The sequence below is a fragment of the Limanda limanda genome, chromosome 5, assembly GCF_963576545.1.
Source record: "Limanda limanda chromosome 5, fLimLim1.1, whole genome shotgun sequence".
NCBI lineage: Eukaryota > Metazoa > Chordata > Actinopteri > Pleuronectiformes > Pleuronectidae > Limanda > Limanda limanda.
In genome coordinates, this window is record NC_083640.1 from 19,522,072 (window position 1) to 19,546,445 (window position 24,374).

The 24,374-nt window shown below is 42.7% G+C and overlaps 1 protein-coding gene across 1 annotated transcript in view; it reads right to left on the reverse strand.

Moving 5' to 3' along the window:
* fbxl17 (F-box and leucine-rich repeat protein 17) overlaps positions 1–24,374 on the reverse strand; it is a 214,226-nt gene that overhangs the window by 187,861 nt on the left and 1,991 nt on the right. Inside the window, exons 2-6 of the mRNA XM_061071280.1 lie at positions 24,308–24,374; positions 23,152–23,544; positions 22,824–22,946; positions 22,277–22,534; positions 21,971–22,102 (exon numbers count right to left, since the gene is read on the reverse strand). The exon at positions 24,308–24,374 is cut by the window's right edge and continues 439 nt beyond it. Of these exons, the coding sequence (XP_060927263.1) occupies positions 21,971–22,102; positions 22,277–22,534; positions 22,824–22,946; positions 23,152–23,544; positions 24,308–24,374 (973 nt within the window). The remainder of the gene's footprint in view (positions 1–21,970; positions 22,103–22,276; positions 22,535–22,823; positions 22,947–23,151; positions 23,545–24,307) is intronic.

Here is a 24,374-nt window from a genome sequence, read left to right on the forward strand (position 1 = left end):
TCTACAAATGAGTACATATTTATTTGAACTCCAGAAGTAGACAGTAGTCCACTCTGATCTAATACTGCACCTCCTGTTTGTCAGGATTCTCTTACATTTTCACCGGTGGCTGTAGTTTGCTCTTAGCCCGAGCTCCCAATAGCATCAACAGGCAAAACTATGAACTCTACACCCATTCACCACATCCTGAGCCAGCAATTTTCATGCAATTTCATCAAAATTCTTGCTTTCATTGTTTAAACAGCAAAGCTTTGCTGATATGCACCTTTTCAAGAGATCAAGTCGCGCCTCAGAGACCCCAGACCCATTTTTTTTTACCTTCCTTTGCTGCTTTCTCTCACACACATTTACACAACACAAACAAAAGACGCCCCTTGTCAATCCCACTGGTGTGGTAACGGGTCGCAGAGGTCAGACTTCATGGGCCAGACTGCTCCCAGACACTATGGTTGAGCTCAGCGTCACTCCAGCTCACACCGTGTCAGCATGAAGTGACAGAGCAGACAAGACGAGCCCCCGCCTCCTCTTCCAACTTGCTCCCACTCTCGTTCCTACAGTTATTCCCTATTGGTTCAGCAGGCGTGGGATGCTGAGTGTGAGCTGGGATGAAAAGGGGAGCAGGGGTCTGCCGGGTGACAATGGATGGGGGCAGGAGGCCAAGGAAGCAGGGAGACGCACCCTATGGCCAAAGTTCCTGTCCTGTCTGATCAGAGACATTTTAGATCTGTTCCTATTGCCCAAGGTGGCAAAGTTCACTGTCAGGGTCAAAGGTCGCTCCCGTTGCATGCCCATACTGACCGACATACATACATGAATACACAAGTAACACACGTAGGTTCACCAGGTTCACAAGAACAGCAGGGGGAATTAACAAAGAATATGCCTTCATGCATATTAGATCATAACTTTATGTTTGCAAATTTCCCTACAAGCGTGCGAAAAACCATAAATAAAGGACTAATCCCTTCCCATTTCTCGCCTTTGTCTCCGCAGACCCAGAGAGCTGTCACAAGAGCAGAAAGGCCATCAAACACGCCCACTAAGAAAGCTGACATGGACCAGTAACCATGACCCGGGCCTGGAGACAATGAACTGGTCAGAGGGAGGGCGAGGGACGCAAATGCCGTAGAAGCCAAGGTGGATCGAAAAATGACCCTGTTTGAGTCTAGAGCCCATCAGTAGGAAGAGAAAGATGGAAGAAGGGAAGACAAAAGACAGGAAGCAGAGCAGTACATCATGGATTGTGTCTACCTGCCTGGGATCCATATTAATGCAAGTGCAGAGACATTTACTGGCCACATGAGCAATACAATCTGCGTCATAAATATGAGTAACACTACTTCCTTGCCCCTTGCTGGAAGTTCCTTCGCCACAAAAGTGAAAGGCAGGAGGCCATCTCTGCAAGGAAGAGGAGATGGAGGATGTAAGGCCAGAAGGAGGAAAGACAGGAAGGGGGGAGACAGGGGGGAAGAGAGGGATGGAGACAGCAGGAAGACAGAAAGGGCAAAAGACAGAACAGAGAGCGGATTAAAGGAGTGTCATGGCCCTGAGAGTTCACCATGCATCTCGACCCAATATCCTCTGCTCTCACCAGAGATAATAGGACGAAAGCAAGGGAAACCACAGGAGGGAAGGGAAAGACACGAACACAACCAGCCGACGTGTCGTCTGGCCTGCGCTTAAATTAATCCTCCTCCGTCACCCTGCTTTCTTCCTTTTATCAGTCAGAACAAAGGGACATGCTTGTGCTTCAGGTCCAGACAACAGAGGTGGCAGGACGGAGGATTCAAGTCCTTGCTGAGAGAGGAGACTCCAAGAGGAGGGGGAATAGAGGGGATTTGGGGGAGATGGGTGGGAGTCGGGCGAGTATGTGCCTACGTGCTAGGTCAGCCAGGGTCTTATGGCAGTGGGAAGATGGGAAGATGGGAGATGAGAGAGGGACCCAGTGGAGGTTGGGGTGTTTTTAGGGGTGGGGAGCTGGCTGAGCTCAGGAAACACAGAAAGCAGAGAATCAAACACATAACTCAGACACACTCACAGGCTTAGTGGTGTGTCTGAGCTGGAAGAAGAGCGAGGGAGCCCTGAAGAAAGACAAGAGGTGGCAGAGAGAGAGAGCGAGAGAGAGACAGAGAGACAGATACAAACAAGTGTCCTGGGAGGGAGAACAGCGAGACAATTTGTCACCTTAAGTTCAGAGTGTCTTTTTTCCAGATTTTGAAGCTCAAGAAGCTAAAGCTGAAGAAGAAGAAGAAGAAGAAGAAGAAGAAGAAGAAGAAGAAGAAGAAGAAGAAGAAGAAGAAGAAGAAGAAGAAGAAGAAGAAGAAGAAGAAGAAGAAGAAGAAGAAGAAGAAGAAGAAGAAAGAAAAAAAGTTGGCTTGTTTAAAAAAGGCTATTGAAAATCCGTATAAAAACCAGATCAGAACACATGTTTAATGTTATTTAGACAAAAAACAGCCTGCCATAACTAAGCATAACAATTGGATAAACTGTAATTTAAGTAAGGAAATATCTGATCAGAGTATAAACAACATCTGTCAAAACTATGGTTGCATTTCACTCAGTTCTTATTGAGGTAGTATACCTCACCCTCAGGAAGAGAGAGTTGCATTTGGGGTGAAAATTAATGAATCAGATCAATTAAATAAAATGAATCCTCTATTTCTCTTTATAGAAATAAGGTGAACAAACGCCGGGTGAACGTCATGACACAGACAAACCGGCAAACAAACAGCTCGTCAGACAAACATGTTTTTGATATAAAAGAGTATTTGCCAAAATAGGATTAGAAACAATGACCTGTTCCAAAAACTGTTTGAGTACATTTTTTATGTTTTTCCCTGCAATCATGTTGGATTTTTTCTTCTTTTCATTTTTTTAACAGTCGCGACACATGAGCCCTGTAGCAGATAGTCCGTCTTGATTGGTCCCTGTGAGACAAGCGCGGTAAACCACATCCTGGGGGCAACTAGCCCCAAACCCCTTCAGAGGATTAGGGTGTGACCTGCAGAAAGGCAGCAGATGAGCAGGGACGGACACACACTGAGCTGGAAAGCCATGGGAGTCCTGGCCACAGAACATCTAAGCCTTGAACGAGACCACAGCACAAGCCAACGTATCTGTGTGTCTGTGCATGCGTCCAATTACTAAGCTGCTTTTCTCCTGTTTGTAAGGGAGTTGCCTTGTAAGCCACCTGTTTTATTCCAGCTATTTTGGGCTATTTTATGCCTATATTACAGAGCTAAGTGTAGAGAGACAACTGGAAATTAGAGGACTGACAAAATGAGGAAGGACATGAAACAAATATTCTCAGCCTGACTAAAATCTGTGAGAATGTAGTTCACGGTCAGCACCTTAAATCCCCAGGTTTAATGATGCCACTTTATTGCAGATTTTAGTTGCCATTTTTGATGATGAGTGCTAACCCATCCATATTGTCACCAGTAAAACATTGAACATGACTTACACAAGAAAACCCATCCAGGAGAACATGGCTAATGTCAATACATTTTGTATTCACACTTTTAACGCAGTTAATTGCACATCATATAATTCATAACCAGTTAAAAAAAACAAAACAAATATATGATGAGGACACTATATCTATATGTAAAGGCTCCAATGGTTATAGTCGAGAACTGAATTAATATTGCAATGTTCTACAATGCACTTGTGCCTCTTTAACAAAAAGCAGAGGGAGATGATGCAATCCTGTTATATTTCGTATAATCCAGTCAGCATGTTGCTGTCAAATGAAAACATGATGATACTGTGTATGAAACATATTCCCATAAAGAGAACTGTGATAAAAAAAGATCTAAATCACATGTACACAGTGATGTGCACTTCTGTATCTGCATGTCGACTGTTTGCACTCTGTGTAAAGTACACGAGCAACATTATGAGCCGACAGACTGTGCTGCTTCCCTCTGGAAAATAAAGTGAAGACCCAGCCAGATATCGAGAGGGAGCTTTCTTCTGTTGTTAGAGGAAAACTTTGATCAAAGTTATTTCTCCTCATCCATCTCTGACTCTCCTGGCCAGTCATAAATCATCTTCACTGTGCCAACTGTCAGGTTCAGTCCCATAGCCGTGAAGAGCTAATTCACCGGCACGACGCTCTGAGCCGATCCCTGCTCTGCTGCCTGCGCATGGAAAAAAAAGAACTGCAGACCGCAGCTTGTTGCACATACACAAGGAACACAGAGGATACATGTAACGTCTGTGAAGCCGTCCAACAGCACCGTCGGCTGAGTGCCGGGGGTTAATAATTTGGCTACCGTAAGTTAGAATGATTGAATCCCAAGTATATTAAAGGAGACTTGCATTGTACATAAAAACACGTGAAAAAACATACACAATATTTTGATGTCTTTTTAAACTGGCACACAAGCACCCAACCAGAGCCCAAATTGAAGTCTAGTTGACATGAATGAGACAAACCCTTTAGCCTTGAACTCCCCCGTGGACTGCAGTCATAAAATTATTTGCTTGGCTACACCGAGTTTTGCCACAGCGTGTCTGCTATGCTAATAAACTCAATCAGCGCGGGCAGGTAATAGCATGCTACCGTAACTTTTCTACCTCAGCTCAGCACAGCTCAATCAGCCCCCGCCAGAGGCCTCTCCTCTACGAGTCCCCGCGGCTCGGAATCAGCAACTTTCAATCTCGGTGTGTTAGTACGCAAGAAGACGCAACTGTACATTTGGGATGGGTGATGAGACAAGCAGACAGCGCAGCGCGAGAGCGAGAGAACGGCATCGCTCGCGCACACACGAGTCGAGTCGTACGCACAAACACACACATACTGTCTAATATCAGCCTGGTCCCCGGCTCCCTTTAAGAGACCTGAGCGCCGGAGAGAGGGAAATAAATACTCTGCTTTATTACTGGGAGAAAGATAGAGAGGAGAGAGGAGGGGGGGGGGGGTAAAATAGAGAGGCAGGATGATACTGTACACACACACACGCACACACACACACACACACACACACACACACCATGACTGGCACTACCTGAGCTTGCTGAATCCCATACAGCAATGAAGAACTCTCTAATTCTCCTGGTCAGCAGACCTCCCTCACCCCTGTCCCCTCGTATACTGTCAGCTGACAGAGTAGAAACGGAGCCTCCACACGCTATATAATACTATAGCATAATAATATACAAACCATGATTAGTGTACATATCAACATCAATCACAGTGTAAAGCCACGGATCGGTTTCTTCTCCAGTCTCCAATCAAGAGCACGACTAGTGTACCGAGAACAGAATAAATCAGGTTTGTTTACGCTGAAATCTCCACTGGGTACCTTTCATTTACATTCATAGACTAATGTTAGCCCACTGAATTTTAATCACACAGTGAAGAGGCGCCGTATTAAGCTAGGTGAGTTACTCTAGATAGAAAAATGACTTCGTTCAAGTGTGATCAGATCTTAAGTTTGTGAGCAAGGCAAGATGGCAGCTGCTTGTGATCTGGATAATAACACGACCGAGGAAAAGAGAGAAAACTTTTTGAAGTTTTTCTCGTATTTCTAAAAGTATACAACTTTCCACTTTTAAACTTCTGTACTTTTTGATAACTACTTCTGTCAGTAGCTCTTTAAAATAAACCTTTATTTAGTTCACTGCATCCAGCAGAGAAAAAGTCACCAGTCCTGCAGGTTTTTTGCTCCTGCTGTTATTTTGCACACCAATTAAAGTGTAATGAAAAAGTGTAGCCCGATGCCATTTTCATGCTAAAACTGACTGATTACTAAGTCAGAAATATTCTAATTTTCCAGCCTGTAAACGGCATTTGCATTAACATTGTTTTTTATAATTATGTGTACAGAAATAACTAAAAGCTCAATATTTTCAACTCGGTGATTAATAAGTTGGAAGCGCCTGAAAAACAAAACTGGATGCGGCAACTGTGGTGTCAGTTTAAATGTTTCACCCTTACAATGTAAACTCTAGAATCATAAACAGCTTGAGTCATCCATTAAAATGAAAGTTTGCAGTTTCTATACCATTCAGAAAGTAGCATTAAGGATCTGATGTGCCCCAGCATCATCGAGAGAGGATAACCTGAACCTCTTCACGTAAAGAGACCCTGAAGATCTCCTATCAGGGGAAAGGAATCCAAACTACACGTGGATCAGAGGAGGCCTGTGGCTGCCTACTGCTGCCAAACCAGGCCAGTAGAGCAGAAAACGAACCAAGTCACAATGAACTCCACCACACCACAACTGCTTTTTGAAAATGGGGAGAGATCATGTGTCTGCTCTGTGAGGTGGAGACTGGGTATGATTGATTAGGCGTTGAAAAATATGCTCCACGAATTCAGCCCAGGGTAAATGGACTGTATTAATACAGAGCTTTCTTAGTCTTATCGACCACTCAGAGCACTTTACAGTACAAGTTACAAGACGCATTCATACAGCCCTTCTATGCGATTTTTCTATAACACACCATTCGCACAATGCTAGCAGAATGGAAGAGCCAGGGATCAAGCCACAAATCTTTTGGTCAATGGCAATGAATAATAGCAGATACTGTAAAAAAAAACACATAATATTCAAACTGTCCTCAAATTGCCTACCAAAACCTCTTAAATACCATTTTGAGGCACTTTACAAAACCCACTGAGGAGCACGCGTCTAACTGATATCCACTCCTCTGCTTTTAATATTCCCCAAGCTCTTTCCTTTTGTATCTATCCAAACTGGTTCACATCATTCAACAATTTGTTTCTTCTGCACAGTCAGGCTTTGAAACAGGAGTGTGAGAAAGTGACTAAGAAGGCCAGGATTCTTTTAAACAATCTTCCCTTAACTCTGCAGAGAGAGGAAGGATGGTTCCCCTGACCCAGTGCCACGCAGAAGGTTCCCTTGAGTCCAGATCTTCCCTTTACAGTCAACAGGGACGCCCCTCTGCACATTCCTGTGGCGCCCCACACACAGGACGGAGAAATTTGAAAGTGTATATATATATATATATATATATATATATATATATATATATATATGTGTGTATATGTGTGTATATGTGTCTGTGTATGTGTGTGTATGTGCGTGTGTGTGGGTGTGTGTGTGTGTGTGTGTCGCCTGCAGTAATCCCATGCTTCTCTGGCACGACTCCAGCAGACATGGGAACATCACAATGGATTACACAAGAAAGAGAGAGGGATTTACAGAGGAAGAGACCGAGATCAATGGAGGGAGGTACAGTAGAAGAGGAGGCAGAGCAAAGTATTTCCTAAATACCATTTGCCTCTGTGCACAGACGCAGTCAGAGAGCGGGTTATGATCTCAAGATTACCATTTCTATCAATACAGTTCAGATAAGCCAAGAGTATAAAAACGACAGGAGCTCTGCAAGGTTGTAAAACCTGTGTAGTTGCTGGGATAAAAAGTGGCTCATGGAATATGAGGGAGCATTTGCAACATTTTCTGCAAATTATAAAGTTGATAATCATGTCCTCAGTACAGGTTATAAACTCTGTCTCCTCCATGTCTGAGGACTGATTGACAGATGCAGCACTGGGACATATCTTCTGAGAACGTTTGAGAATTAATAATAATTTAAATAATATTGCAACCTATCACTGCTGTTATTTGTACACTGTGAGGGTTTGGGCAGAACTGGGGCTGTAGACCGATCACAGACTGAGGCTCTAAATTGGTTCAGGTGTACCAGAGCAAGGCTGGAGCAAAGGTATGATGTATTGGCTTTAGATAAAAGGTGGTCTGAGGCCACCAGCTTTAATAATGTGAAAGGAAAAAGGTCACACACAAACACACAGACCCCAAAACCAAGACTCACGGTCATGTGCTCAGTGCTTTACAAGCACACAAACACACAGAGAGCTCAGCTGCTCCTCTACCTCCCACACTGACCTTCACCTGTCACACAGGCTTCATATTTACTGCCACCACAGGCCATCTGCCCACACTCATCCCCGACTGTCAGTCAACAGCAAGCCGCCTGCCCCCCCCCCCCCCCCTGCCAATCCACCGACAGGCCTGAAGCACCAAACCGCACCACCTGGCACAAACACGGCATCGGCAAGTGTTCCCGTGCTTGATGACATGATTTTTTGCCAAAATGGCGTCTACTCAAACACCGATCAGTGGTCTGCACAGATTTGATCCAATACAATTTGAGGCCGAATGACATGGAGTTTTGGGGGAGAAGTGCCGAAAAGAGTTAGGTAAAGAATTTCTGATGGTGATATAATTTATATAGATTTTTAAGATGTCATTATCAAACCCTATTGAGCATGAAATGTTACTGATGCTTGATATTTGACAGATTAACCATACATATAAATAGGAAATATAAATATGTTTCAGCTTAAATGTACATTTTTTTCTGCATCATCTTTTCTAAATATCAGGTATATTCTAAAATTATAGTTTTATCTGTGACGGGTTAAGTATATCGGCCAATATATCCAACATATCGGGCTCTGTGCACAATGTTCTCCTGCAAACGTAAAACCAACTCAATCATCTGGGCCATTCCCCAAAAGGTTTGACTCAGGGTTTGATTCATCTTTAATTTAGGTGAGTTGTTCACCGTGATGAGTGAAAACCAGAAGCCTCTACGTGTAGAATCAGGCGTCAGCAAACAAGTTTAAGGGCTGGAAATACATTAAACATGAACTCCCACCAGAGAATACACTAAATAAATTACTGGTGACAATTTGAAGCCGGGCTATAGCAGCAGGGAAAACGCTCAATGATCAGAATGAACTAATGAAAGCTGTCGGCCTCTGGACACTGCCTCCCACCCATTGCCCAGTTTTTGAGAACATGAGTGTCTTTTTTAATTGTACGTGATGAAGGACAGATGTGAAAACTGAACAGCGACACCCTCAGAAGTTCTTTACTTTCTAACACACCGTATCAACAGTTAATGGGGGTGCGGTGTTGGCCGGTTGTGTGCAGTCACTTCTCATTGGTCATAATTTTAGTCCGGTGCAGGTATTGAAAGGTCAGTCATACATTTATTACAGAAACATTGCATGTGAACACCATGTTTCCCAGTAATGGCTCATATTTCTCTTCCTTTCACCGCTTGCTAGCAAAGTGGGGCAAATGCTCCAGGTAGTGCTGCATGCTAACAGCTCTCTCTCTCTCTCACGCACACATTAACACACACATCCAGCCCTGCAGGGAGTAGGTGCACTAGCAGGGGGCCACTGGATACAGACCCCTGCATCTCAATGACAACCACACATCCACGGGGATTTATCTAAATGCAAATCAGCTGTTTTCACTCTCCACACACACACACACACACACACACATAATTTACTTTGCATGCCCCAAAATACACAATGCAGCCAAGTACCGAACCACCAGACAGACAGACAGACAGACAGACAGACAGACAGACAGACAGACAGACAGACAGACAGACAGACAGCGAGTCAGGCAGCCCGGCGGCCCTTTCAGCTCTGCCTTCCCTTTTATCTGTACCCTCTGGTGCACTCTCATTTTCACCAAATTCGCTTTTAATTGAGAGCTAATTTAGCTGAGCCCAATTCTACAGCAGAGGTGGATCAGACAGGAAATGAGGAGTGGAGCAAGGGGAGAGGAAGATTTAGGGGGAGAATGAGACTTGGAGTGGCAGGTGACAATGAAGGCTGCTGCTCATGTTGTTTTCGCCTTCAAAAGAAGAGAAAGAGGTTGAATGACAGGAGGAAAGGCGACAAAAACAAAGGGAAAGTAACAACTAATTTGTTATAAACTAGGCCTGAAAAACAATCTTCATAAAATGTGTTATCAGGCTACTCAAAGCCAGCTTCTAAAACTGCTTCCACACATTTAATAAACTCCAGATAATATCCGGACATTCTCCAGAGGGGCTGTATGCCGGCCCCCTAGTAAAAACGTCTGAGTGAGCCCATGTAAGAAAACAGCAGGAGAACCTCCGAAGGATTCACTTTGAGCGAGTTGTCATGTTGATGACGTTTCTAACACACAACTGACATACAACTCAAACGAATCCAAAGAGAGGAGCCCCACACGTTCTGATATTCACTGTGCGTACAATCCTCCAGAGTTCATGTCTGAAAACGGCTTAAAGCTTGTCCTGAAAAGACTAAATGTGTTTTCATTGCAACAGCAGCCATGTCAATCGAACTTGTGTTCACCTTTACGACCTGCGCTATCCTTCGTAGTGATAAAGTTGACCAGGAGCAATGTGCAAGGTGTCTATGAAGCTGCTGGGCCCGCCGACCCTGTGATGTAAACCATGCTGTAAAGTGATCTATGCCTCGAAGGTTATCTGGGGTCTTGGCTATGGGGAAACAACCTCCTTGATGCTGCCTGATGCTTTCTCCACTTCTACATAGCTGTTAATTAGCCCGGCTAAGTGCACCATTAATCGATTGCTTGTCTCGAAGCTATATCTCATAACGGTGTTGCACTCTGGCAACGCAAGGCGAAGAAATGTGAGGTTCAGGAAGTCACACTTTTTTCCACTGGTGACATACTGGTGCTGGATTGAGAGGAAGCGGGAGACTAATGGCTGCTTTTCAAAGACAGGAGTGGGTGTTGGACTGATGGCAACTGAGAGTGGGGGGGGTGGGGGGGGGGCCTGCAGCAGAATTTAAAAGTATTGACTTCAATTATGTTAACACTCTGGATAAGTGGGAGAATGTTGTTACAGCTGTGGGGTGGAACTGTGTGCATCAGAAATTCTCACAATACAGATACGATTGCTTGAAATGTTCTGAAACACATCACATAAGCTTTTACCGTGAGAACTCGTCAACCCTGAAGAGACAAGTAGGGAAAACATGAGGTAAAAGAAAATATAAGCGAAGGTGAAAGTAAGCAGAAAGTGGAATATGTTAGGAAAAAGAAATCCCCTTTTGGTGAACTAGAAAAAGTGATGAAGAAACAACACTCTGAATTTTGTTCAGGCCTTTTCATCAGATTATAGAAAGAAGGTGTAGCAACAAAGGAACTGTCGAATAGAACGGATCAGATACTGCTTCAACAGGCAGCCGACAATACTACTCTTTTTGGATGTCAATCCAAGCAGGTGATGCTGTGTAGACAAGTGTGTGATTAAATTCTTAATTTTACATTCAAGTTATTATAAGGTTTGCGCTTTTATTTGGAGACATTCAAAAGATGCCAGCACTGTTTACAACAGTTTCAGAAGTAGATCTGCAATCAGGTTCTGCAGTCTCTGTATGAATTCACTTTTACATTCACTAGATCTTGATTTTTATTTGCACCTGCACCAAATTACGCATTACTCATAAATATCAGTCCACTTTTCTCTCTCCCTCTCAAAATATAAAAAAAAGAAGAAAGAAAAGTTGAGCGGCGTGAAGTGCAGCTGCCATTCTTCGGAACAGAAAGGTTTTCTGACGTCAGGACCTGCTACAATGAAGGCTACCAGCCTCCAGAAATAGCCCAGCAAGCCTCTTAGAAACCCACTTCCAGGAAGGGGGAAAAAAGGGCAAGCACTACTTCAGTGCATTTTTCAGGACGCATTCCTAAGCCAGGTCGTCCTTGAAAAGATGGACCCGCTGCAGCGAGGCCAACAGGCGGCCAAACAAGAGCGGTGGGCGGAAAGATATAATTAAAAATTCAATGAGAAGACAGAGGGAAACAATGTAGAGACGGGGAGAGCAAGAGATGCGGAGGAATAAAAACATCTCAAAGACAAACCAGCAGAGGGACAAACATGTTCAGTACTGAGCAAGAAGAGAGAAAAGGCAGAGGCCGGTCGACCTGATGGCCGAATGGTTAGGGAAAATAGCACGAGCAGCAAGCGCCCAGTTCCCAGAGCCTTAACTGAACGTCACTCCTCTACTTTCCTGTCCAATGCAGGCAGTAAATGCAAAAAAAAAGGTAGAAGAAAAACAAGAGGCTGCATGTGAGAGGTGGAGCAGCGCCTAAAACCGAGCGAGAGACAGACAGGAACTGTGCAGGTGAGGGAATCCCGATTCCGGCTTGACCTCATTAACCCCAGAGTCTCGTTAGAGTCTCGTTCCAGCTGCATTATCCAGCCCCATCCTCTGTCACACCTTCATTAAGCCCATCGACCCACTGTGCTTATTAAACACATTCATTACCCCGAGTATTGAGCCGCTGCTGCCATCACTGGCCCCCGATGCATTACAGGATGGGAGGCAGAAGGGTGGTGTCTGGCAGAGGGGTGACACTGTTGAGGAGGGGATGGGTCACACACACAAATAGACGCACAACACATAGACATTCATGTAGACGCACACCTCAGTCATCACTAATGAAGTCAAATTAGAGACAGAGGCAGCGGGAGGAGAGGGTGACAGAGGGAGGGGAGAGGAAAAGAGAGGGAGGATATGGCTGGTTTGAGAGAGGAGGAGAGTGATGGGATGAGTAGTGGGACCATGGGTGTGAAAAGATGACAGGTAGAAGACAGGTAGACTCTCTCTCTCAATCCTCCTCTGTTTTACACTTGCGTCTTCTCTCCACAGAGCGGGAGAGAAGTGAATCCCAGAGGAAGGCCATTCATCATGATACGTACAGAGCGGTCTGCTGGGCGAGAGACGAAGCCTCCATCCTGGCTTTAAATGATGACATCATCTCTGCCCTTCTCAAACAAAAGGAAAACTCATCAGAGAGAGGGAGAGGGAGAGAGAGAGAAGGAGAAGGAGAGCGCAAAGAGATTAAGAAGAGTATAGGCGTGAGCGAGGTGTCGGAAAGGGCCATGAATCATACTGACGTCCCTGGCTGGGTGTCAGAAGCCACTGCTGTCTGGAGGTGGATAAACACAAGGCCTCTTAAGCAATTTAAGCACAGGCCAGGTCAGAGCCCGCCACTGGCCCTCGGAGAATTGAAATCTGCGCCAATTCTTTCTTCTTCTTTTTTGGCAAAAGCGAACTGTGGAAAAGTTTCTGGCTGTATTTTGTTGCCAAACCTTTTCAGGTCGCTGCTGGCAACCAGAGGCGATTTACGAGCAAAAATGTCAAATTCAGAGAAGCTGTAATTGAACTTTAAGGGGTTTAATAATTCACGTTTGGTCATAAATGGCTCAACTGAAGGAAAACAGAGGAACTGACACATCACTTTCATATTCGATTAAATCATTGATCATTTTAATAGTTGGTTTATTATTCAGTGCATCTGCTGCTGCAGCTAAAGTCTTGTCAATGTCGATTAATACACAAATTCTTTTCTCGATTAATATATCGGTTAGTGACACATTTAAGAACAGTGACAAAATATAGAGTATAAGATTAGGAAAAGCTGCAAATTGAAGCAGTTGATGATTAATTTCAATCAACCAATCAGTTACTTTGTTGCAACTCTAGTTCTGTCTGTAAAATATTCACCAAAAAATACCCAAAATATCATATTGAGGAGCCGGACAAGGGAAAGATTCACATTGTTTGATTGAAATTAATAACTGATTGTAATAGTAGTCTGTTGATCGACTAATGGATTCATTGACTTATCATTCCGCTTTGTTCCCTCATATTCTCCTGCTTCATTTAAACTTTAAAAGTATAAAGTATTTATTTATTCCATTTTCCCACAAACTTTCAGCTTTAAAAAAAAATAATCTAAAAGCAGTGTGTTAAGAGCCGGAAGGCGGGATAAATTTTGCAAAACCTTCACACTCTCCGCCCGGTAAGAAGAAAAGGTTTCAAGCAAGAAAAGAAAAACGTAGGGTTTCATCTCGGCTTTATCCCCATGTCAGGCTGTCGTCCCTCCGTGTGCTCGGGCAGTAAAAGCGAAGAACAGAGACAGAAAAAGAAAAGGAAGTCACATTAACATTAACATTCTTCAGTGCTTTTCCTGGTCGTCTGCTAGCTGTGGGCGAATGCTTGATAACGTCATGTGCTGCTACATGTACAGCTGCTGAGAGATTATGGCTTTTGTAGTATCAACTCTGCGAAAGGCCATTCACAGTTTCTGGCTACAGCTGAGAGATGCTTATTTTCGTTTCAAAAGTATTCAAATTCAAACATAAACTACACGTCATTGAAAGGACCTGAGGTACAAACAGCAGGCAGCAATTTTGCACAACTATATTTGTCCAAGGAAATATTAAAGCCTTAATGTCAACTTGTTAGAATAGATAATTCTGGTCCAAATGACTTCCTGTGAATGTGCCTCTGTACAACCTGTCGCAGGTACATAAACCACGACAGAGGAAACTAAACACTGTGTCACTCAAATATATATTATTATACATAGGTTTTTACAAACACCATGGGATCTTTTATGTCCAAGTAGAGACACGCTCAGCTGCATTTGGCTGCTTGTTTGCTTTTAGTCAATCCTACGACACCCTCTGCAGGTGAAAACCATGAACAGCAAGTAAGAGCACTGGAACTGTACTGTCCATTCTATTTCAATACGTTACAATATTAAACCCTCAAGAGGCAATTAGTAACAACCCAAAAAAAATTTCCATTCAGATGGATAAAAACAATATTTAGTATTTTAGATTGTATTATTTGTGTATTTATACCTGTGAAAACATTTTTGATGTGATTGAAAAAACCTTGAGGGACAAAAAAAGGAAAATAAATAATGTTTGGCGATAATGTCTAACACCACAAGGACACAAATGCAATAATGTAAAGTGCAACCGTCAAAAATGTAATTGACCATTTCTTATTCAGCATTCTGGAATTAAACTAACATTTCCCTCGGTTTGTTTACTTCCACACAATTTAAATAATTCTTGATTTCACTCGCTGAAAGTAATCATCAGGGATGTGTTTGTGATAACTGATAAAGTGACTTTTTAGGACTTGGACAGCAACTTGTTTAGTCAGTAATGTTAGAGCTGAAATTAGAATACATTGCATTTGGTTCTTTTCATTTTAAAACAAGAGTCATAAAGTAAGAAGATGACACATCCTCCTGTCAAAGTTCTGCAACCAATGGACAGACATACTGAAAGCTATACTACCCATGCATCGAATACTAAAGGGGCAATAATAATCAAAAGGCACATGAACAACCATTATCTGTACAGCTTATGCTTTAAGGGTCGTGTGGAGGTGGGAGCCAATCCCATACACCCTGGACTGGTCACCAGCGCATCACTGGCCCGACATACATCAATTCACTTTGACGTGCACCCATGGTTAATTCAGAGTCTCTAATTATCCTAACTTAATTGAACCAGTTGTGAATGCTTTTAATAAAAGATACATCAAACTCTGAAAGAATTTAGAGAGTATGCACAGAAGAATATCAGAGTTCCATCACCATCACATAAGGACTTCTCTAAACATTATATACTACTGCATCAACTGATACTATTAATAGGAAAATTCCTACTAATAACTTTCCAAAGTCCAAAACTCACATTATGTTTAACTTTACAAACTAAGAATTTGATTCTGCAGCGATTCAATGTTTTCTCTTTGTTCATGGCAATAAAGTTTTGAATCTTTCTTCTGGCGGTAAAAAAAACACCACTACCACCAGTACTTCTATTTTCAACTCAGCCAAGAGAAATGGAGGTATTTCCAGCAGAAATCCCCAACACAACTTCTACGATCTCCATTTTTATCCGATATTTGACTATGGCTTAACCCTTGTCGTTTTTGGCATTGTGTCACTGTAAAGCAACACAGGCCCAGTGGTGCTGGCTGTCCCATTTCTCAAGTGTTATTCACTCTCAGCATCTCCATGAGCCACTCAAGGAATCGAAGACGGCAAGGCCTTTGTCTTCTTTTTCAAAAAAGCAGTTTCACTTGTGTTATTGATGGAGTCCGAGGAAGAAATGCCACATGCTGAATCTATTTTTTCTCAGGGTAAACTGACGTTGAATGGAAAAGCTCGTAGCAAGGTGAAATGTGGCTTCGGAAACTTTCCTTCTCTTCCCCTTTAAAACTGGCTTTGTTCTGGGGCAGACGGCGGAGGGAACTTATTGACGATTTCTGTGTCTGAGTGCAGCCGGCTGTCCAAGGGAAAGTCAGAGCTCATTAATGCATCTGATTACTCTTCAGGCAAAGGCCGATCAGCAACGAGCCCTGACACACACACGCAGAAGCATTTTGGGGACAGGGATCGATGCGGAGACTCTTCAAAAGAGCACTGAAGAGGAGGATATCGGAGAGAAGAATGTGCCGCTAGCTTTGACTACACACTGAGAATGTAACCAGAGGTAAAGGTGAGAGCGAAAGTTTGAAAGAGTTGATGCAAAAACAAAGTTTATCACTCCACTAAATTCACTAATGGCCCGATTCTAATGAGACAAACACAACTGGGGATTGTTTTTAATAATCTGATGATCCTTGTTTGATGAAAATCAAACAAATGATTAAAAAATCCCATAAAAATTCCATTCAACTGTTAAAGTGCTGATGTAAATTTCTCAAAGTCCAGGATAACTTTCAAAGACCTTGTTTTGTCTGGACAATTCTCCAAATACCAAAGGTATTAAGTTGACTGAACAACCTCAGCTCGATCTGGAGCTTTCATCCATATCACCTGGTCTTCATCAGAGGTTGAAGTGTTGCTCAGTTGAAGTGTGTGTGATACATTTCAAAAGCTCCAAAACCAGAATGTGAGTCACATCAACAGTTGTTTTATTGACTGTTGTTATCAAATTCAAGAACAGACGGTTAAGCTCAACAAAATATGTATCTTTTTCTAATCTTAGAAAAATAAATAATATGCATTGCAAATAAGAAGGTGGAGTGAATTATTTTTGGGGTTTTGCTCAAGACATTCCTGGTGGAATTGTCTTTTGAACAAAGATAAGTTCTTATTATATTTTTACTTTGCACAAAAAGCAGCCTCTACCCCCTGTATTTTGTGTATTTCCTTCCTCATAACACAGCCAATTTTTGAAATATGACAAATTCTGCATCGCTTACAGCCATGTTTAATAACTTAGTAGACTTTGTTGATGGATTGAAATCACACCTCACTGTGCAACAAATCAGGAACCCAATCATAAAAACTTTGCTCTGCAGCACTACTAGTGGTCGAGTGAGTAAATGATTAATCAAATAATTTTCTCAGCTCTTAACCAGATCTTGACTGTCGTGTCAAATGTTATTTTAAACATAACTAGAAGGAGAAAAAAATGAAAGATGAGGAAAACGACAATAAAACCAGGGAAATACAGGGAAGCACAAAGAGCTGGGACAAGCGGGAAAATAATAGATTTAAATATTATGAAGGATATATAATGATTTAAAACATAGAAAAGCAGGAGAGAGGAAAAGGATTATATGATTTAGCATGACATAAAATTAGCAGACAAATAAACAGAAAATATCCTGAGAGCTCTATACAGTATTCCACATCTTCCTTATCTACATAAGTCAACTTCTCACATCCACAGAGTCAGACACAGAGAGCGAAAGACAATAAACAGAGAGAGAGAAACAACTGAAGAAATGTCCTGATAATATGAAAGTGTGGTGGAAATTATGGAAATTGTGGAGCAGAGATTTTCCCCTCACTCTGACAAACATAATCCACTGCCATTAGCAGTTATACTGAATAAATCGTGCAACAACTGACATTCAACATCCTGAAAAATGTTTCTAAAGACCAGGGGGGATTGGGGTAGATTGTGACAAGACGATGGACAATGCACTGTTGTATTGTGTGTGCGTGTGTGTGTGTAGTTGTATGTTTGTGTGGCTGGTCAGTGTGGTTCTGTTTATCTCTAATTACAGTCAAGTATGTGAACAAAGTTTCCAGAGGAGATTCCAGTGCAGCTGGCAGCTATTCAGCTCAGTTGCTCCCATGTGTGTGTGTCGCTACAGTGTCTGCGTTTTAACTAGGTAGGTGTGTGTGTATGCGTGCGTGTGTGTATCAGTCATGTCAAAAGGTCTATCCCATAATAACTTGACATCTCTCATTATCACTTCCTTTGCCTTTGCTCTCCCTCTAATCCGGCAAATTAAATCTGCTCATGTCAATATACAATTTAATCTGTGATTACGTCTGATTGGACCGGGCGTGAGCTAGACAGACCAATCAGATTGGAAGATGAGACGTCCGCCACTGACCAGCGGCCAAGAGACACCATTCTCTTTGACAGTTCCTCTTTCTCAGGGTTTCGTGCCACAGTCACGTCCCCTCCGTTCCAGACGCCTCGGTGAAAGAGAGCTGGAGAACTTGTGAAAGCTTGGGAGAGGAGCTCTGATTTTACATGCAGAGTGGTAATTACACCTAAATTGAGGGCACATGCTAATCTATGTTAGGTCATCTCTCCAGTTCCACTTACATTTCCACATTTTGGACTAATTAAAACTGTAAATAATCAGAGCCTCGGCGTGTGTTAGTGAGTATGTGTGTGTGTGTGTGTGTGTGTACGTGTGTGTGTGTGTGTAAGAGAGTCTGCCGGCAGACATAATGTCTTTGAGATGAGCCAGAGGAAGGATCTTTCCATCACCCTACAGGAAATTAAGTGCACACTCATTGATTTTAACAAGACAGGAGACTAGATAAAGTTTTTTTTATAAGAGAGAGGAAAAGTGCTTCACTCGCAAAAATGTTTGCAGACCGCGATGTGTGTTTAACAGAAAGGAAAGTTACTAAGAGGGAAAGACGGGTGACAAGAGCTTATACTTCGTCCAGCAGTTGGTCTGTGAAACTGACAGAACTCCGAGTTATACTTTCAGGAGTGCGTCGTCCGCACCCTACGGCAAATAGGAGTGAGGTGAGGAAAAGGGGAATTTGCTATTCTCAGAGCCTTCATTCTTCGAGGTAGTGCAACAGAACAGAATATGAATGAAGGGGGAGAATGAGGGAAAAAAACACTTCAGAAGATGAAAACAAGACTTGAAAGGCAACTGGTGTAATATAACCAACGGTGTTATAAATAGTGAATGAACGCCAATAAAGAATGCAGGGTAGATGTCAAAAGTAGTGGGATCCAGAGACAACAGTCACCGGCCTCTCCCATCAACACACTCTTAGCCCAGGGTTAACTATAGCCCTGGGCTGATTTAGCTCCAGGCTAACAGGCAATGAAAGGGAAAACTTCCATTTGTCGCCTGTAAACAAAACTTCACGATGCTAGTCAGAGCTGGGAACATTTTTCGGAAAAGTATCAGCAACGTTTACGTATCATTTGTTAAAATAAACTGGTTCATAGAATGAATATAACAAAAACATCTTGATCGCCACCTTGTGCCTGGCTGCAGTATAGGTCATGATCCTGACCTTGTCCATGTTAGTGGATGGAGCATGGACGGTAAAAAAAAGTCAAAGTAAACATTAAGTATATTTTTCTCAAAGATAGTTCCTGCCATTTTAGGTATCAGACTTAGTTATGTTAATATTCATATAATTTAGCTAACTCATAGCGTACCTAGACTCATGTAGCTGGGGCAACAGCCAATGAAACACGTGTTAGCGGTTCTGGATTATAATTTTGACAATCATTTATTTGTTGTCCTGAATCGCCTTCTTCTACAATTGAAGGAAAATTAATGTAATATGAATTTCCCCATTTTGTATCACTGCTGAACACCATACAAATCTCCACAGCTCTTTACGGCTCCAAAACCTTCCCAGACCTTTCCCCTGTGAACTAACAACCATGATTTTGTGGCTTATGGGATACTGTGACAAAGCAACATTAGCAGACTTACGACTAATATTATTAGTGCTAGTAATGTTGAAAAATGTCCTCAAGGCAGCACAAGCTTATTTAGAGGAAGTGATCTCCCTTCCCTCCAAAAAGGCTGTTTAACCATCTACAGAGCAGGATATGAACTTAACAAAGAGAAAAATATCCCTCCAGCATGGAACTGAAACCACAACCACGACAAGAAGAGGGCAAGGAAAAACAGAAAACATGTATGTGGGTGTGCACATGGCAAAGAAAAAGTGAAAGACCACACAGAAACATCTTGCGGCGATTCAATTATTCAATTTCAGAGGAGGAGAAGAAAGAGAGGGGCAGATCAGAGTGAGTGAAAGGCTCATCCTCATCTGTGATTGATTAGGCAAGACAAAGACAGGATCCCCCTTACCGAAGGAGAGGAGAGGAGAGGATTTCACGTTAATGTAATGAAATAACAGTGGAGATAGATCCTCACAGTAAATGAGTAGAAAATCTAAACAGAAACTGGAAGGACATGTACCAGTAACCAAGGTCCAACAGTGCCCTTGAATTCAACCACGATGAAACAAATGCACATACTCATCAGTACACTTAGAATCTCTTTTCCAACCAGATCTATATGATTTACTTCCAGGGAAAACCGTGAATAATTCTGAAAAACCATTGTGAAAAAAACACCCCCTGAACCAGATCCACACCATGGATGATAATCCATCCAGTAGTTTTGGGGTAATCTTGATTACAAACAAATAAACATACAAACCAACCAACAGAGAAAAAGGACAGGGGTGATATCATGACCTCTTCAGCGGAGGTGAAAAACAACATTATGTGTTTAGTCACATTTTTGAACCCTCAGTGCCAACATGTTCAGCCAAAGTGATTTGCAAATTATAACCACTTTAGTTCAAAGCAACTAAATTATTTTCCTGAGAAGCTGAAAGAGAGAGTTTTGCAAGCCGTGAGAGAGAGAGAGAGAGGAAAAAATGCGCTCTGAGAAACAGCATTTAAGTGTTGCAGGCATGACTCACTTTCTGGCAAACTTAATGACAATTTTAGGCCAAGCAACTACAGCTCCTAGACATAACAACTCCCATATAAGCTCGGGCAGTTTCTCTCCACACTAATGACAGCGAGCTAAAATAACTGCTGTGATCTCACCTCGGGAAAATGACTGAAATTGATACTGCTGTGCTAAAATGTTATCAGCGGCAATATTAATCTCTCACCTCGTGATAAATGCTCATTTCATACACTATTTAGTTGATAAATAGGGTTTTAACAAACTTGGCTATCGTTATAACCTTAAGTGGACTAATTTATCAAGGTCATGATTACTCACGGACTGCAAAGAAATATGAGGAGCGGAAAAGAGAAAAGTGAGAAAAGGAAGATCTAAATAACAGGGGGTCACAGACAGATGAGCCAAACTTGTGCTCTCGCTCTGTATCAGGATCCACCCCTAAGTGACCAATACAGTTGAAGAGGATATGTGGTTCGGGAGTTGGTGGAAAAATGCACAACTCAGCATTAGCATCAACAAGCTGTGGTTTACAAAAAGCAAGCAGCTGGGAGACGGTTGTCAGAAAGTGGAAAACAGTGACATCTAGTTGTGGTTTTGGGTCATTTTCGTTTGTACCTGCCAGAAGTTTGGTGGGAGGGAAAAAAATTGAAAAAGGCAGCTCAGCTTTCTAAGGTCATGACCATGAGGATGTATAAAATAAAAACAAGCTGTGATAATGAGATTAGCCATTAAACTCATTGAGGGAATTAATCTGCAAACATGTGTATAAACATGGTGTTAATATGAGCCACATATTTCCATGCAGACATTAACGAGTTACAGTTGTTTCAATGAATATTCTCTAAAAGTTTTATTCACAAAGGGAAAAAAATAACGTGTAAACATTTTCTAACCCTGAGATTTTAATTGAGTGAAGAAGCTGTCTATCTTTATACTCTTCAAGGATTGCAATTAGTACACGCTGTTTACAACATAGCACGTGTACCATGAACTATGATGCAGTTTGATGCACTCATGGCAGCTGCATACATATGTCTGCCAAAGCCAGAGTGAGTGAAGAGGAGTAGATTTACCAGTTCTCTAAAACAACTTATTCAAAGCTTACAGCTTGAGGAGGTATTGAGCTGAAATTGTACATGAATTCTTAGCCTTTTAAAAAAGGCAAGAGACAGAGCCACACCACTCTGCCATATTCTTATAGCCCCTGGGTGATGGTAGTCTAAAGCTGCAAAGAGCTCCTATGGAGAGCCTATACGAGATGAAGGCACCCTTGAAGATTTTTCAAATTGCCACACAGAGACACACTGTCACTTTGGGGTGAGCAGTGATCCTGAGGCAAAGCAGGGAAAAAAAGCACAACGCTGAATACATGACCAGAGGTGTTGGACCAACCTGTTTGTTCTCTTGTAAGTAGAGTCTCTGCAGTTTCTGACATCCTTGAGCCAAGGCCACCATGCCCTCATCTGTGATACTGTAGCACTGACCCAAGTGGATGTCCTTCAGCTCGCTGCAGTGCTCTCCCAGCTGGAGGTAGACAGGAGAATATCAGTGAGTGTATGTGAAATTAAAATACAGGAAAACTTCACCTGCAGCGTTTTATTGGATTTTTACTTCAGTTTTCAATTGGCAAAGAAAATACTATATGAGACAGGTGTATCACAGACAAGCAAAGTCTCCATCCAGGTTTATAACGCTCACCTTTTTTAGTGCATCATCGGTTAATTTGTCCTGGTTGCCCACATGCACCTTTACCAGCAGAGGGCAGTGTGTGGCCAGGGCTGACAGGGACATGTCACCCAGCTGCTTGCAGCGATATGCTGTGTACTTCTGCAGGCCCGGACAGTGAGAGGCCAGTGAGGACACCCCATGGTCATGGACCCCTCTGCAATCTGAGATGTTAATCTCTGTCACATTCTGCCTCCGAGAAGCTATTTTCACCAGCAGATCATCGTTCACCTGGGAAACAGGATAACACAAGGGGAGATGAAGGTCAGAGGAACCTAAAATAAACTTTTCCTTGCTATGAAGGTTAAGGAAAAGCTACAGAAGTAGTCAGCTTTTATCTCAGAAGTTATTCTTTCTGTAGGTAACACACTGTAGCCTCTCCTGCTCACCATGTCTAGGCCAGAGCTAAAAATATCTACTAAATTTCTAAAATGTATAAAGTGACAACTCTAATGAACTTAGTAAACTTCCTAAAGTCAATAGAGTCCCAGATAAAACATGCAATTCCCTGTGTGCTTACTTGTTGTAGGCCACTGAGGTCGATTTGCTTCCAGAACTGGAAATCCAAGCAGAGGTCCCTCCAGTACTTACAAACCAGGGAGGCACACAGGCAGCGCTCCTTCACCGTCAAGTGGGAGAGCACCTGAGAGGATGCAAAGGAAGATAAACAGGAATGCACATAAGACGAGCCAATCAAGAACAATTTAGATGCTGTGACTCATTTGTAAAAAAAGATCAATTAAAAAAAAAACTTAGTACGCAGCAAAGCTTTGGCTTAATATTTATCATCTTTTTGGGAAGAGAAATCTTTAAACACAAAGGCAAGTTGACTCTTTATGAACTCTAACCTTTAGAAGGATGGAGGAAGGCAGGTGGTTGATACTTAAATGGTCTCCAGCGTCAGAACTTCTCCCCTGGCAGTCGTCATAATGATGAAGGGAGCCGGGGGACGTGTCCGAACTGTGCGGCAAATCAGCACGAAGTCCTAACCCACAGCAGCCATCAGCAGGTGAGGAGGAAGAGGAGGAGGCAGAGGAAGAGGCAGAGGAGGAGGAGGAGGAGGAGGAGGGAAGTGGACAGAGGGGAAGTTGGCAGTGGCCAGTTTCAGAGTTTGAGGAGGTCTCTCCTCCGCCTCCCCCCACTCCTCCATTCTCCAGCCCTCCGTCAGGGGCAGCGAAGGCACAGCGCGGCTGCTTACAGGGGGTGCACCTCTGCACCTCTGAGCACTTCCTCTTACACACCTGCACCCAGACACACACACACACAAACAAACACACACATATGTCAGGTGGACCCAGATTTTCTTCAGTCAAGTCAAGTCAGGTTAAATGAAAAAAAATTTAATTACAGTGTGAAGAAATCTCACATCAGCCATATAATGCAACAGCGAAAACAAAACAACACTCCTGACTTCTGCCTCAATGAAAAGAAAAAAGTGCAACAAGTCACTTGTAACTGCTGCAATTCTGGTATTATAACTTGAATATCAAGGCTTCATCTCACTAATATGTTTTTGTTTTAAGGACAAGAGATTTAGCTCTATATCAGAGATAATCTCTCTCCAAACCAACACACAAGCAAATGCATATCACACAACCACTCACGTAGACTAGTCATGTGAATGCCAGTGTAAACAGGAAGCAGATTGTCTACTCTGCAGTTGGTTGCTTAGTTGAAAAAAATACTACAGATTAGACCAGGTATTAAAATCTGTCTTGAGAAATCTGATCACAAGTGGACAGCATAAAGTTTGTCTGTTCTCACACAACAAATTATGTTGTTTTCACCTAGTGAATTGAGTCTGTGTGTTGCCACAAGCGAGAGGTAGAAAGAAATGTGGCAAAATGCATCCCAGTCCCCCTCTGAATGTGGTTTGAGTGATTAAATCTCAGGACTCGTTCATGGTGAAGCCCTGAACTTAGAGCTGACCTCTTGTGATCGCACAGGTGTTAACACCATGACGGAACAGGGAGTAAGGAAACAACAACCTCCCCAGCTCCCTACCATCTCAGTGTAGTCGCTGGTGCAGCCAGGCACAGGTATGGGTACGGTCACAGACACCCCAGCAGTT